The 13,357-nt window shown below is 41.3% G+C and overlaps 1 protein-coding gene across 5 annotated transcripts; it reads right to left on the minus strand.

The window, feature by feature from the left end:
• Window positions 1-1,241: 1,241 nt before the first annotated feature.
• esrp1 (epithelial splicing regulatory protein 1) lies at window positions 1,242-12,595 on the minus strand. 5 transcript variants are annotated; one of them, XM_026373410.1, is made up of 16 exons: window positions 12,242-12,595; window positions 11,624-11,782; window positions 11,373-11,489; window positions 10,909-11,020; window positions 10,281-10,424; window positions 9,695-9,749; window positions 9,498-9,608; window positions 9,272-9,404; window positions 8,958-9,000; window positions 8,127-8,446; window positions 7,123-7,347; window positions 6,790-7,030; window positions 5,464-5,644; window positions 4,370-4,511; window positions 3,766-3,855; window positions 1,242-2,551 (listed from the first exon to the last, which is right to left on the minus strand). In XM_026373410.1, exons 1-16 carry the CDS (start codon window positions 12,371-12,373, stop codon window positions 2,417-2,419), a joined length of 2,340 nt encoding a protein of 779 aa, XP_026229195.1. In that variant the 5' UTR covers window positions 12,374-12,595; the 3' UTR covers window positions 1,242-2,416. The 5 variants fall into 5 exon arrangements, with proteins under 5 accessions (XP_026229195.1, XP_026229194.1, XP_026229196.1 ...); XM_026373409.1 differs by having other exon boundaries at window positions 6,778-7,030; XM_026373413.1 differs by having other exon boundaries at window positions 2,426-2,551; window positions 3,733-3,855.
• Between the last annotated feature and the right edge of the window lie 762 nt (window positions 12,596-13,357).

Raw genomic sequence — 13,357 nt, forward strand, 5'->3', positions numbered from 1 at the left:
ACAATGAGTCAGCCTGTAATTGTACCTCTCTTCTGGACCATTTAACAGTAGATAATTCATCTTGAGGGCAGGGCGTAGCAGACAGGTTCTGAAGGAATGTGCTGCAAATGTTTGTATCTCAGTGGATTCACATGAATCTTCATAGATATGTGGGTGAGATCGTCAGAGTTTCAGAGGACAATCACATCCTGGTCTGAATGTTTGTATTCAACAAGCCACTGTATGGAAATCGCTGGAGTTGGGTAGAAGGCTGAACCTTACGGCATCCCCTGAGATATTATTACTGAAAAGCCTGCAACATCATCCTCATGAATTTCTCAACTGGACCCTGAAAAAAGTTTTAATGGTACAGTAGGAGTGGAATAAATAATTCCTAAGATTACAATAGCAGAACGAATGATTATTCTGTTTACCAAGCGCTGAAGCCGGTCTGTGTTTTTATTACCATTATCACTGAATAAATGAACAGAGCACTGACTGCAGCTTTGCGGCAGCTGAGGGACTTGTTTGGTTTTGGATGTTAACCCAAAATACACTCACTCCAATTATCTTGTACAGATGTAAATTTATACCTAAACAAACATTTTAAACTGGGTTAAAACACCTGCCCTTATCCCAGGGTCTGTACTTTACATGCAAATAAATTCCTTTTGTTCAACACCATGTATTATCACACTGCTTTTCACTCCACGTAGTTCCAACTAAACTCTGCCTACGAAGTGATAACAATTACTGACAAAAAAGTATTTTGGGCTTTGTTGCATAGATACTAATGGTGTTGCTATGCTGGTTTAGACACTGTGTTTTTGTGAGTGAGAGAATCAGTGAGTGTGTTTAAAAGGGATCAAGTTGGGTGGGGTGCACTAGATAAAATTACACAATGACAATTCTGCCCTGAGGGGGTCTAACACGGTTTTGTCTGCCTTCCTTCTCTCTTCCTCTTCCTATACTCTGTTCTTCGCATGTCCACCCTGTGAAGAAATGTGTTTAGTGTCTCTGAGTGACAATAGTTTTTAAGCTGCAATATATGTGTATGTGGGCAACACACAGGTAATCACTGAGGACAGAGAGAGGGAGTTCCCACTGTTTTGCCTCCAGCCACAGTCTGTCATCACCTTTACCCCACCTGGGTGTTTGTACTCCAGTACTTCACAAATCATCTCAAAGTCCAAACAGCACAATAGGCATAGTGCAATGAAGTGAATGGAGGCAACTAATGAAACCAAACAGCCGGACACGGGCAGACTTCACATAGTATGTTTATTGTTTTTTTGTTTTCTCAGCAGGACGTCCTAAGCAGGAGTTGCAGTAGTTGAAGTCCTTCTTTCTCATATGCGTACAGTAACATGGCGCATGCAGGGCGCAAATGACATGATTAAATTCACAAAATATAAGTCACGGGTGTCCTTCATTTCCTTTCCTTCTCAACTTTCCAAGTGAGTGGGTTAAAAAGAAATATGGTGAACAGATTTCTGCAGAGGTCTCTCTTTGTTCTATTCCTATTCCCCAGTGTCGGCATAGATGGTGGAAAGAAGACAAGGAAAGTGCGATGAACTGACAGATCTATTTAGTTACTTTGTAGTTGAGTAAAATAAGTCAGGAAATCTGTCGGAAAGCACCGGATTTACTCTGTAAGCTGAGATTGTGGCACGAGACTTCCTGAAAAATGGTACCCTGTGTTTAGGTTACGGAGAACTGGAGCTGCCCCCTGTTCAGGTAGGAGTCCCAAACAAAAGGCAGGACAACATTGGCATTACAAAACATGGAGGATACATAAAGGAGGGGGCTACTAAAGAATAAGATGTCACATCTGACACTCAATTTGACAAACTCACAGTGTAACATGTTTTCATTCAAAGATACTGCTATTATTGTATATTCATTATTGGTTAGCAGTGCATTGATATTTGGCATTTTGTAAACATCTTTAAAGTTTTACTACTAACTTCTTCATGCACTAAAGCTTCCAATACAATCATTGTGTACTGTATCAAATGTATATAAACACATAAAACGTATTGCTTTATAAACAGATTAAGTGTTAAAATGTATCGACACAGCCATGTATAATACTCATTCTCATCTCTTTCACACTCGCATTCATTCTTCACAGAGAAGCTTAAGGAAAAGATTCAGCTCAGTTGCTACTAGGTCATTCTTCTCTAGTTTGGCTAGCAAATATATGATAATGATTACAATAATATAACATGTTACAAAAATCTCTATAAAGCTTTTAAAATACACACTGTGCAATATAAGACAAAACTGCTATTTTGGGCTAAGGCCACAATGATTTTGGTATAAAATACATTAATTTCTGTTCTTATAAGGTATAAATAACACATCTAACACATCTATTTTTAAAATCCTAACAATACAGTGAGTCAGTGTCACATAACGTTGTCTATGTGAGACCCTACAGCAGGGTCAGGTCCAGGTACTGCCCCCCTGGCTTGGTCATGAGAGCGGGGAGGGACATGAGGGGAGCATCACCTCCGCTGGACTGACCAATCAGACTGCTGCTCAGGAGAGAAACGGACTCCATGGGACTCTGGAGGGGGAAAGGAAAGAGAGTTTGGGGTTAAGGAAGATTGACGAGAAGGGGCAGAAAGACAGAAGGTGATTATCCCAGTGTAAAAACGAAAAACACAGAGACTTACACCAGCACCAGCTGTTACCCATCACCTTTTCAACACTTTGAAGGCTACACCTGTAATTACCCACCTATTACACTGCAGCACCAATTAACCGTTCACGGACTCCCACAGACATTCAGGACGATACAACTGAAAATCAGTCTACAATCTACAATACTGTAGGTTTCGTACTGGACACGAGTGATTGATATGTTGTCAGTTAAGATTTTCCTATATGGCCAACCATGTATGTCTTAGGTTAAAGGATCCCACAGTTACCAAAAAATACAATAGAAATACAATAGAAATTGCTACAGAACTGTACTGTAGATTCCCCATTTGCCTGTTTGTTCTACTTGTTGTTTCTTTGTTGTTAATGTCTTTTATTATAATACACTGTTAAACACACACCTGTGGTCAACTGTCAGTCCTGAACAGGTATTCTTTTTTTAGCACAACCTGTTACTCCACATAATAATATAGTGAGATAGTAAAAAGTACTTTGGAAATAGTACTCAGTCAGACATGCCAAGTTTATGTTTGAGCAGACAAACATGGTGTTTAGGGCATTCCTCACACTTTTACTGTTGTGATTTTGGACTTATCAGAGGCTCATTCACTCTGTTTTGGCATATGCAGAAATTTTAATTATGACAAGCTTAGTTTCAGTTGCTAAACTGTAAGTGGACAATCACTGTATTACGCAGGGTTTAGTGAACGGTCAATTAGCCGCCTTGGCTACTGCTGTATCCCCTAAGCGTTTTTTTTAAGAGGACAGAATAGTACCCACTATTAAACATAGCAGACTTCAGTAAAAGGGTGCTAACATGGGACAGAACACTGCAGCTCCAAAAAAACAAAAGGAAAAACAAAAAGGATTGACCAACATCCTAGGAAATTTCTCTAACCCCGCCATCTAATTAAATGATGTTTGTTGTTATTATTGTGGCTACCATGTGTGGTTAGTGGAAAATGCCCTGTTTAAACATCAGATTTGTGTTGAACCCTGTGACCCACGATGACCAGTGAAGACCCAAACCAGAGCCACAACCACTGAACTAAATCTCCCTCACTGAGCCCTCTAGCCAATCCTTACCTGCCACCTGCCTCAGACACCTTAAATACACACCCATTCTTTGGGCTGCGTAAGCAATGTCCTGGCCGGGTCGTGAGCGTGCACAGCCCCGTGGGCGTGTATGAGAGCATCCTCTGGGACGTACTGTGATGTGAGGAAGGGGGATGAATGACAGAGACAGTGGGCTAAGATATAAGTAACCACAGACAATAACCTAGAAACCACCTGGACTTGGAAAATCCAGGATGGAAGTGAAAGAGACTTCGATCACGACTAAGAATTCTCAGATGCAATTTGTCTCTTATTTAGTATAAACTCTATAAATCTACTTAATTATCATATCCTTGGGATTCTTCACTCTCTTTGGTTGTTTCAATAAGGCTTGAGGTTCCTCCAGTTCAAGTCTAAGCAAGCAGCAGTGCATATGTGACAGAACAGGGAGAGGAGACAGGATAAACTAGTTTGATAGCCTCTGGGCAAACACAGTGGATGCCTGACAGTACACACCCACAATAGAAGGAGATTTGAATACAACACTTGGATCTTTCAGGCAGGAATGAGAATAAGGAAGAGCAAAACATTTGTACAGAATAGCAACTGGAATAATAACTAGTTATTAAGCAAACATGATGTGTTATCTAGACTATCGGTCTCTTACCTGGTATCCCTGCACTGCATTAATGAGGTCTTTCACTCCATTGCTGTTGTAGGTCAAACCTGGCATGCGCACCAACCCCCCTGGGGTGGAAAGGGATGAGGGGGAGGGGAAGAAACCTACGGTGGTAGGTGAGCCAGGTGGACTGGAGAAAGAAAAGGGAGAAGATATAGACAGACTATTAACCTGAAAATATCTACAAACAAGATAAATAACTCAAACAGCTGCATACTTCTCAGCAAATAAGAGTCATTAAGTAAGTTTGTGTGTCATCTATAAATTAGCACAATGGCAGAGCTGACAGAGGACAAACAAAGGTCACTGATGTTTACCAAGTTGTCTGATACCACAGTGTTCAGTTATTAACTACCCTTGTGCCGGTCGCTCTCTTTGGAAAGACACATTAAACGGAGAAAACTGTATTTTTCCACTTTGAAGTAGAGGAGTCAGACGCAACGATGCAAACAAACGCTGGTTGGTTGTCTTTGTTTTTGTATTTTGCATTACAAGTTTGGAAAGATCACCAATATACATAACATGTTTAGTGACAGTAAGTGTAAATACTGTTCTGAAATGTGTTAGTGCTCTCATGTTCTTCATGTTACCATAATAGTACCTATGCAAACAGAAGGCTCAGAAAAATCAAACATGCAATTAATACCAGTTCAGTTTCTCATTCAAAGCCCACAAGAAAACACTGACACGCTTGGTTTAAGTTGGGGAAGTCTTTAAAATCTATTTTGGTTTAGGATGGTCCTCAAGCAATATATATCAGTTCATCCTAATGTAAAACATCACATCAGAATTCTACCAGAAAGTATTTAAAGTATTTTTAAAGTTTTAGTTTGAGATTTGGTAAGAAGAAACTTATCATTCATTCATGGCAGAGAACTGAGAAATTTGACATGACATTTTTATACAGAAATAGTTTTTTCTTGTAGAAATATCACATACCATATTTCAATGTTATGTGTTTAAGAGGTGAGACTTAAAACTATTGAGAGAACTTGACCAGAATCAAAGTTAAACTCAGGTAATTTACATAAACGACTCTATTTTAATGTCAACAATGTTCATCTGTAACTACCACTGTTTACCTGGGGTAGTAGGCTGTGTAGTTCATGTATAGCTGAGCTGCCCCAGGGTAGTATGCATGGCCTGGTGGCAGAGGGCGAGGGGTCAGCAACATCTGCCCAATGGGAGGGTAGAGGGCAGCAGCAGCCTCTGTGGGCAGGACAGGTGGTGCAGGGGTGAAGGAGTAGGACGGCGGAGATAAACCTGGTGAGGAGCGAACAGGGAAAGAGGAAGAGACAAAGACTTAAAACCAGGAGCAAAGCAACAGAAGCGCACAGAGCCGTGACGGTGATGCGTGCTCATTGTTTGTTTCAGAACGAGCCGCTCATGCAAATTTGCAAACAATGACCACCATTACTATTACACACTATATGTGTCTACGTGTTTGTGCAGGATATGTTGGACTGGACTGTTTAAATACCCCATAGTCCCTTACATTAGTGTTTCGATTTGTTTTCTGTAGGTAGGATCATGTCTGCTTTCCTATAATAAAGTAAAATTTATATTTAGGCTCAAAAGTATTTGGTCTTGCCTCCTTAGCATTTACCCCCTCACTAAAATATGTTATGGACGCACCAGCCTTGAATCTTTGTGCTACATCCTAACCACTCATGTGAACATCCACACTTCTTATCAAACAGGGTATAAAACTTTGACCACTTTTGAATTGTACCTCTTTAAAACTGACCCAGTGCACATTTATGCTGGAGGACTACAGACACAAAGAACATAGCACATTTCTATGCGCCAGCGTTCAGCTCTGCCCACCTATCCCACAGCTTGTGATTGGACAAGCACCAGAGGCTCACGCCTGAGGTGCATCATTTTACCAAGGCTAAATCCCACAACCACCACTACCAATCTGATAAGACTGGAGAGTTGTAAGCCATTTTGCCATATTGTAGGCTAGTTGGTGCCGATGCTGCCTTGCTTACACTTTTCCAACCCTTTCAGATCTTCATGACTTACTAGAGTAAAATTAAGAATGAGTAACAAACATGCCGCTGAAAACACAAACTACAAGATTCAATCAGAGTGTGTGAACACGGGTGAAAATTGAAAGTGCAGGGTAAACAGTTAACATGTGAGGTTTTTCAGTGCATGCAGATGGGTAATTTGATCACACTAAATTACAAAGAGACACTACATTCTCACAAATACTCACACGCACGCACACAAACACACTCTCACACAGAGTTTTGAATCTGTCTAGTCAGACCAGACGTCTTCATCCTCCCATAGTACTAGATTGGAGAAAACCCAGCAGCCCTGCCCCCATGGCAGGAGCCCACCTACCCTGCAGTCCCGAAGCACCCCCAGCTCCCAGCAGCACTTACGTCTGGACTTACATGGCGGCGGGCTGAGCCCTGTCCCACTCCTGCTCCGGTTGTGTATGTGTGTATGTGTGTGTGAGAGCGAGCCTCCCATCAGCACCAGGCCCATCTCGTCAGCGCTACAGGGAAACACCTCCACGTAGCGGCTGTTTGCCCCGCGCTGGCTGGACATCATGTGTTTGTGGAGCCGCTGTGACGCCTGAAGTGCCCGCTCTGCTGAGGTCATCTGGATGAAGCAGTCGCCTGATGGACGACCCTGGAAACAAGCACCATTAGAAATTCCTCTGCAATGTCTGCAACGTCTGCAACATCTTGTCTAAGGGTGTGTCATGCCGTTGGTGCATGTACCTGCTGGTTGAGGACCATGTGCACACCATGTGGTCTGATATCGTGTGTAAACTCGCCCAGGAAGGTGAGGATGTCCTCTATGCTTGCTGTGTAAGGAAGCCCCCTCAGCCTCAGACAGTCCCTTGCACCACCAGGAGGGGGCAGGAGAGACATTGCAGGCACCATTGACACCAAGGGGGCAGGGGCAACAGGAATCAGAGGGGCCGACGAGTACCGGTTCAACACCTAAAACACGAACAGTTACAATTTAGATCTTCTGCCCATATCCAGTCTATTCTCCATAGACTTTAGTTTAGCGACTCGTTAATCCACGTCAATCCGCTCTGATTAATTACAGGAAATAACGTATACACTAAAACACTATGATAGACTTAAAGCCAAAAACGCTTCTACAAATGAAACACATGAGCCACCTTTTAACAGAGTCCACGTGTTTAAATGTGTTGCAATGTCATGCAGGAGCTGGCTTGTTGCCAACAGGACACCAGCATGTTTGCATTTCTAGAGAGGACCAATAAAACGACTTAGTCTGCCACACATGGAAGCAGGAGGAAAGGCCTCTGCATAGATATGAATGTAGGTGTGTGCTTATCAGTCCACGAAGATACGAAAATTAGCCCATGTGTTCATGTCATGAGAGAGACAGGTGAAGCAGTGGCAGATGGGTAGAGACGCAACGAAACAACAAAAAAGAAAGCAAGCGCAACTGTGTGTACCTATGTACTCAAGGGAAACACACACACACACACACACCACACTTTGTTAGGTAGGTCCCCACCCTTAAGCCCTATTCCAGTAATTCCTACAACTGACAGAAGAAACACACCCATATCGTCACTCTCTACACACACACACACACACATACACACACACACACACACACACCTTCTAAAAACTTCCTTTTCGTCCCTCTAAAAAAAGCAAGATAAAAAACAAATAAAAATAAAATAATCATATGAATTTTAGAAATGTATACACCCTGCACACTGCACACCTTAACGTACCTGTTGAACCTCTGCTGCCGTGCTCTTAAACAGCTCAATATATCTTCTACCCAGGATTTCCTTGTGTTTCCTCAGAGCACACTGGGCGTGTTCCTCACAAGCAAATAAAACAAAGGCATCACCGGTAGGTCGCCCATCTGGGTAGCGAACAAATAGGATGCCATCTTTTCCTCCGCTGACTGGACACGTCTCTTTGAGACCCTCGCCTGGTGAGAAGAAGGCGAGCACCTGCTCGTGGGTGGCGGTGAAAGGAAGACCTCGCATCCTCACAATGATCTGGTCTTCACGGGACAGGAACATTGCTACCTCATTAGAGGTACCTGGCAGACACAAAAGCAAACAACACTTTAACTAGAAATAAATAAACAGAATTGATAACACTGTTGATTTTAACAGCATGGCGTTTTAATACAATGAGCCACACACTGAGATGGTTTGCAGAGCTTCCTCTGGTGTTGTCTGCCCTTCTTATTCTGTAGCTGTTGAGAATTATACTAAATGTCACTCTTACGTACCTCATACAGTCCAAACCCTCCATTTTTATGACTTTCTGCACTATGTAGTATTTCAGTAGCCTAATAGCATTAATAAATCACCTTATTAGACTAAATCACTTTTAGTGTAAATCTGGAACATGTAAGGAAAAATTTGTTTCAGTTTCATGAGATGGCTTTAATATGAAATGACAAACTGACAAAGTTTAGTCATTAGACAAGGTTTTTTGCCTTGCCCTAACCCTAACTGGACTAATGCCCTTTTGAGCATGTATCAATACATAAATACAGTAAGGAAGGCTGGTTTAGGCATAGTGTACATATTTTATTGTCTCACCTCCAGCTATCTTCAGGAAGTCCTCTCCCGTTGCTTTGTAAACCTGCCATTAGTAGAAATTGGGTTTATTATATTTCATTATTATGAATGGAATACAATTACAATAATACACTGGTACTTAATGGGAAGAATTTACAACATGCCTCCTACGGTTTTAGTATTTTTTTATTCAAATAAAGCAAAGGGAAGATTATTAACATCCCCACACTGGAACAAAGGGAAAAAAGTTGAAAATCTAAATGTAAATCTTATTAAATCTAAACATTGTGGCCAACTTACTGAACCAAGTCACCAGCTGAATTCTAACAGGTTACCTCTATGTATCTGTTGCCCATATGGTGTTTGTGTCTCTGCAGCGCCAGGTCCCTGTGTTCTTCACTGACAAAACGAACAAGAGCCTCTCCATTCCTCCTCCCTTGAGCATTAAGACAGAGTGCAGCCCCTCCTCTATACAACGCAACATGCAGAGCATTATTGCACCGTGTAAATCTATACAAAACCAGGCTACACATGCATGCCTTTAATATACCAACAACATACTTTGCAATGTTGAGTCCTCTGAAGAAGCGAGCGATGTCCTGGTCAGAAGACTGCCATGGCAACCCTCTGGCTCTGATCACTGTGTGGTCACACACTTTCTCCATCTTACTGCTGCACGCAAACACAGCGAGACGTTAGCGGCACAGGAGTGGAGTTGATTTCAATAGGAACATTTATCTTGAGCAAACTTCCCTTACCAAGTGCCAGTCTCAAACTTCTCACTAACTCTCTCTGGGTTAGAAAATGTGTGACCTGTAAAAGAAATTCAAAATTTGGTTTTCAAAATCAGATAACGGCCTTTAGAAGTCCCACATGATGGCATGTAACTGAAACACATGATGGTATTTTGTAATAAGTTAATACTTGGCATTAGTGACTATTTTCAATACTTTGAACTTAACATCTTGGTACTTATTTGCTCAACTAATTTATTCATTTCTGGTTCATAAAATGTCAGAAAATAGTGCAAAATTCTGCAAAAATTACAATTTGTCAAAGATGTGGGCAACTTGTTGTCATCCAAACGTTAAGCCATAATACATGGATGTTTAGTTTAAGTAAAAAAAATAAAACAGCCAGTCTCATAATGGAGAAGCTTGAAGCATCAAATATTTTGGAATTTTCCCTTTAAAAATGATGATGAATCATTTATCAGAAAATCTGCAGGTAATTTTTTTTAAAGTAGCACACTTTTCTGTAAAAAGACAGTAGTTTAGCGTATGTGTGTAACTAATTCCTAATCCACTTTCTGTCTCGCTATGTAAAATTATTCATGATACTCACAAAAAGGCTCAGAGAGCATGGCAAGGATGATGCTGGCCATAACCCTGACCTGCTGCACTGCTACTTCTGCAGGCAATGTGACTGATGGATCCAGGGTGGCGGAGGGATCCCACATGGCCGGCACATCAACAGGAATACTAAGAGCTGAGGAGGGGGCAGTCAGGGAATGCAAACAGGTAACAAGCAAAAATAATAGTCTAATAGTTTGGAGAGTGAAAAAGTGTTGTTACACAAGTCTATGTGGGTGTCTGGGAAGTAAAATGAAAAGATTCATGTACATCTCAGATAAATAAGAAAAATAAGAAGAAAATATAAAGTGAGCATGATACAAACACAAAGAGCAAGGTGTTAGTTTTCCTGTTCCAGTGGGCGTGTGGGGTTTGCACTGTTGGCTAAACACACACACACACACTTAGCAAGGTGCTGCCATTGTTTCCTTATTTGCATTTCAAAACCTCTTGTCCTCCAGCCAACACCCTGTGGCCTATAAACTTATATGTGAAAAAATGTGCTCATGAGATGAAGAAATGAACCAATAAAAAATATCAACACCTAAAAATACCGCGAGAGAGATTTGGTTGCACGGAAAATCACATCAAATGTAAACAGATGACATATTAAAGGATACACTCTGCCATGATGTGTACATTCAAAGCCTTGAGGTCAGATGTGGGGAAGTGCTTCTTGAACTCCTTCCGGAGGTCAAAGAAAGAGTAGAAACAGTCTGGGACCAGGGCGTTCTGGAGAGGGAAGAAATCAAATGAGCATTTATGAACACTTGGCCCATCAACAGCTGCTGTTTTATTACTATTAGCATTATGCTATTTATCGGCTGTTTGCTCAGGCCAATAGAAAAACTCTGTGTGAGAATTTCACCAGCTTCATTGTGTCAGTGTTTTACAGGAATGGTATGTGCATGGGTGTGTGTCATTAGACAGGTTTGCATGAGCGGCTCTTAACTTTCACTGTAACATTAAATTCAACCACGGGCACAGTTCTGACATAACACATCCCTTTGTGACTGGTCTGAATGCTGCAGGTTCCTTCATATACGCCCTGGCTGCAAGGCATTCGCCTATCCAGCCTGCTCACCTTGTTTGCAGCCTCGGGGTGAATCACTTGACGGATATGGAGCTGCCCATCTGTACACAAACACACTGACGTGCCAGTGCCCACGCTGTTCACCTCATTTGTCAGTTGTAGATGAAACTGCAAACAGAGGCATCAAACGTTCAAAAACAATCATATGGCCTCGGGCAAAACACAAGGCGTAATTACCATGTAATAACACATTTCACCTAAGTTTAAAAGCTTATTTCAAGCTACGTCAGGGACACCATTACCAGATTCAAAGCGGCCTCGAGACTTGTGGCTTTAGAAACACAATCGGCACCAGATCCATTCTCCTCTTCCACGCTTTCCTCCACCACATCCTCCTCCTCTTTTTGCTCTGTCAGGTCTGAGAGATCAGGCTTAATGAGGAGCTCATTCACCCTGCCCAACTGGTTCAAAGAAACAGAAAAAAAAAAAAACACGTCAGTCCTGCAACAGAAGCCTACATGGAAACTCATAAACTCTATGCTGATAAAACAGCATTAAGTGTTTATACAATACTATACACTGATGCTGTCACATCGGTGTATAGTATATAAAGCAGCAAAAGCAGGAGTCTGTTTAAATATCTTCCAGTGTAGGCTATTATACTAAATAACTCCAGAGTAACTATTAATCCATGTGTTTAGGGAAAAGACCTACAAATATCTAAAATAGACTCATTATTGTACTTAGAGATTAACATGAATCTCTATGAACTATAACACCCTGCTGTCGTTTGTATTTGTGTTTATTTGTCAACAGAGTTGAGTTCACCTGTCCACTCCTTTATTTACTGCTACATTTCCTGCTTCAGACTAACGACGGTTAACCATGACAGGCAGTGTAGCAGCCTAATCAGCTTTTACCTTTTTGTTCTTTACATCCACCAGCTGCCAAACCAACTGCACCAACTCCTTCTCGTCAGATCCCAGCAGCTCTCCACTCGCGCCAGATGTGGCGGTGAAAAGCACCACCAGGTAGTCTACCTGCGCCGTCATCTGAGCACAAACAAGCCCAAAACTAACCTAATGCTACACAAAAACCTGAGCTCAAAAAAAAACTGCACGCACGTCGGAGAGGAGACACGCGCGGGAGGCGACGGCTACAAACACCTTTACTGTGACACCTGAGCGCCGAGGTGAGCTCCGTAAGTCCAGGTTTCGTCGCTTGCGAGTCTCTACGTGAAGCCTCCCGCAGTCACCATCTCGAAGTAATGGCTGAACTGTTCCCCGCTTTTGTAGTGCATCTACCTGTGTGACCACGTGATCACCCACCTGCCTCCTCCCTCCTTCAGGTAGTTACAAATTAAGACGTGGCAGACCACAGAGGACAAACAAATATGTACTTATCGATGTATAACATATTTTTATATGTATATCTGTGTAATAATGGTTCAATAGTTACATACAAGCTACTGTTATAAGTCGAATGATCCGCCCACCAAACACCAAAGTCTACCTAAAGGATCACTGTACACATTTCATGTTTTTAGTAATGTAGTAGTTAGTTAGTTATAGAACAATTAACAATATAATAACAAAACTGCATTTTGTCCTGAAATACAAAAAGGTTACAGCAAAACATTAAAGTCCACGCAAAAACTTTACAAGAAATACGTTTTGTCTTATACAAATAAATAAATGGCTAAATAGATACATACATTGAAAAGTGAGAAGTTGTTTCATTTCAGTTGATCAACTATTTAGTGAAATTGTGTCTAGAAAACACAAGAATATGACAAAGTAAAAAAATACAAAGAAAAACACACAGCAGGCTCCATAAACTTTCACAGACACACGTACCATGTGTTCCAGCAGAAACAGACAACTTGTTATTTATATGTTTATATTATTATTTACACAATTCAATTATGGTATTTTGACATAATACTAATAATCAAGATAATATAACAATAATAATTAAAATGTATTGTTATTAATATTATTTCGTAGCATACGTAAGTCGTGTGGAGATCATAATTA

The sequence above is a fragment of the Anabas testudineus genome, chromosome 16, assembly GCF_900324465.2.
Source record: "Anabas testudineus chromosome 16, fAnaTes1.2, whole genome shotgun sequence".
NCBI lineage: Eukaryota > Metazoa > Chordata > Actinopteri > Anabantiformes > Anabantidae > Anabas > Anabas testudineus.

Coding starts and splice junctions, on each gene's coding strand:
- esrp1 (XM_026373409.1), bottom strand. CDS start 12,373: ATGACGGCGCAGGTAGACTACCTGGTGGTGCTTTTCACCGCCACATCT. Junction 9,750..10,280: donor CATGCTCTCTGAGCCTTTTT/GTGAGTATCATG, acceptor TTTCTTTTACAG/GTCACACATTTTCTAACCCA. Junction 8,447..8,957: donor CTTCCTGAAGATAGCTGGAG/GTGAGACAATAA, acceptor TGTGTCTGCCAG/GTACCTCTAATGAGGTAGCA.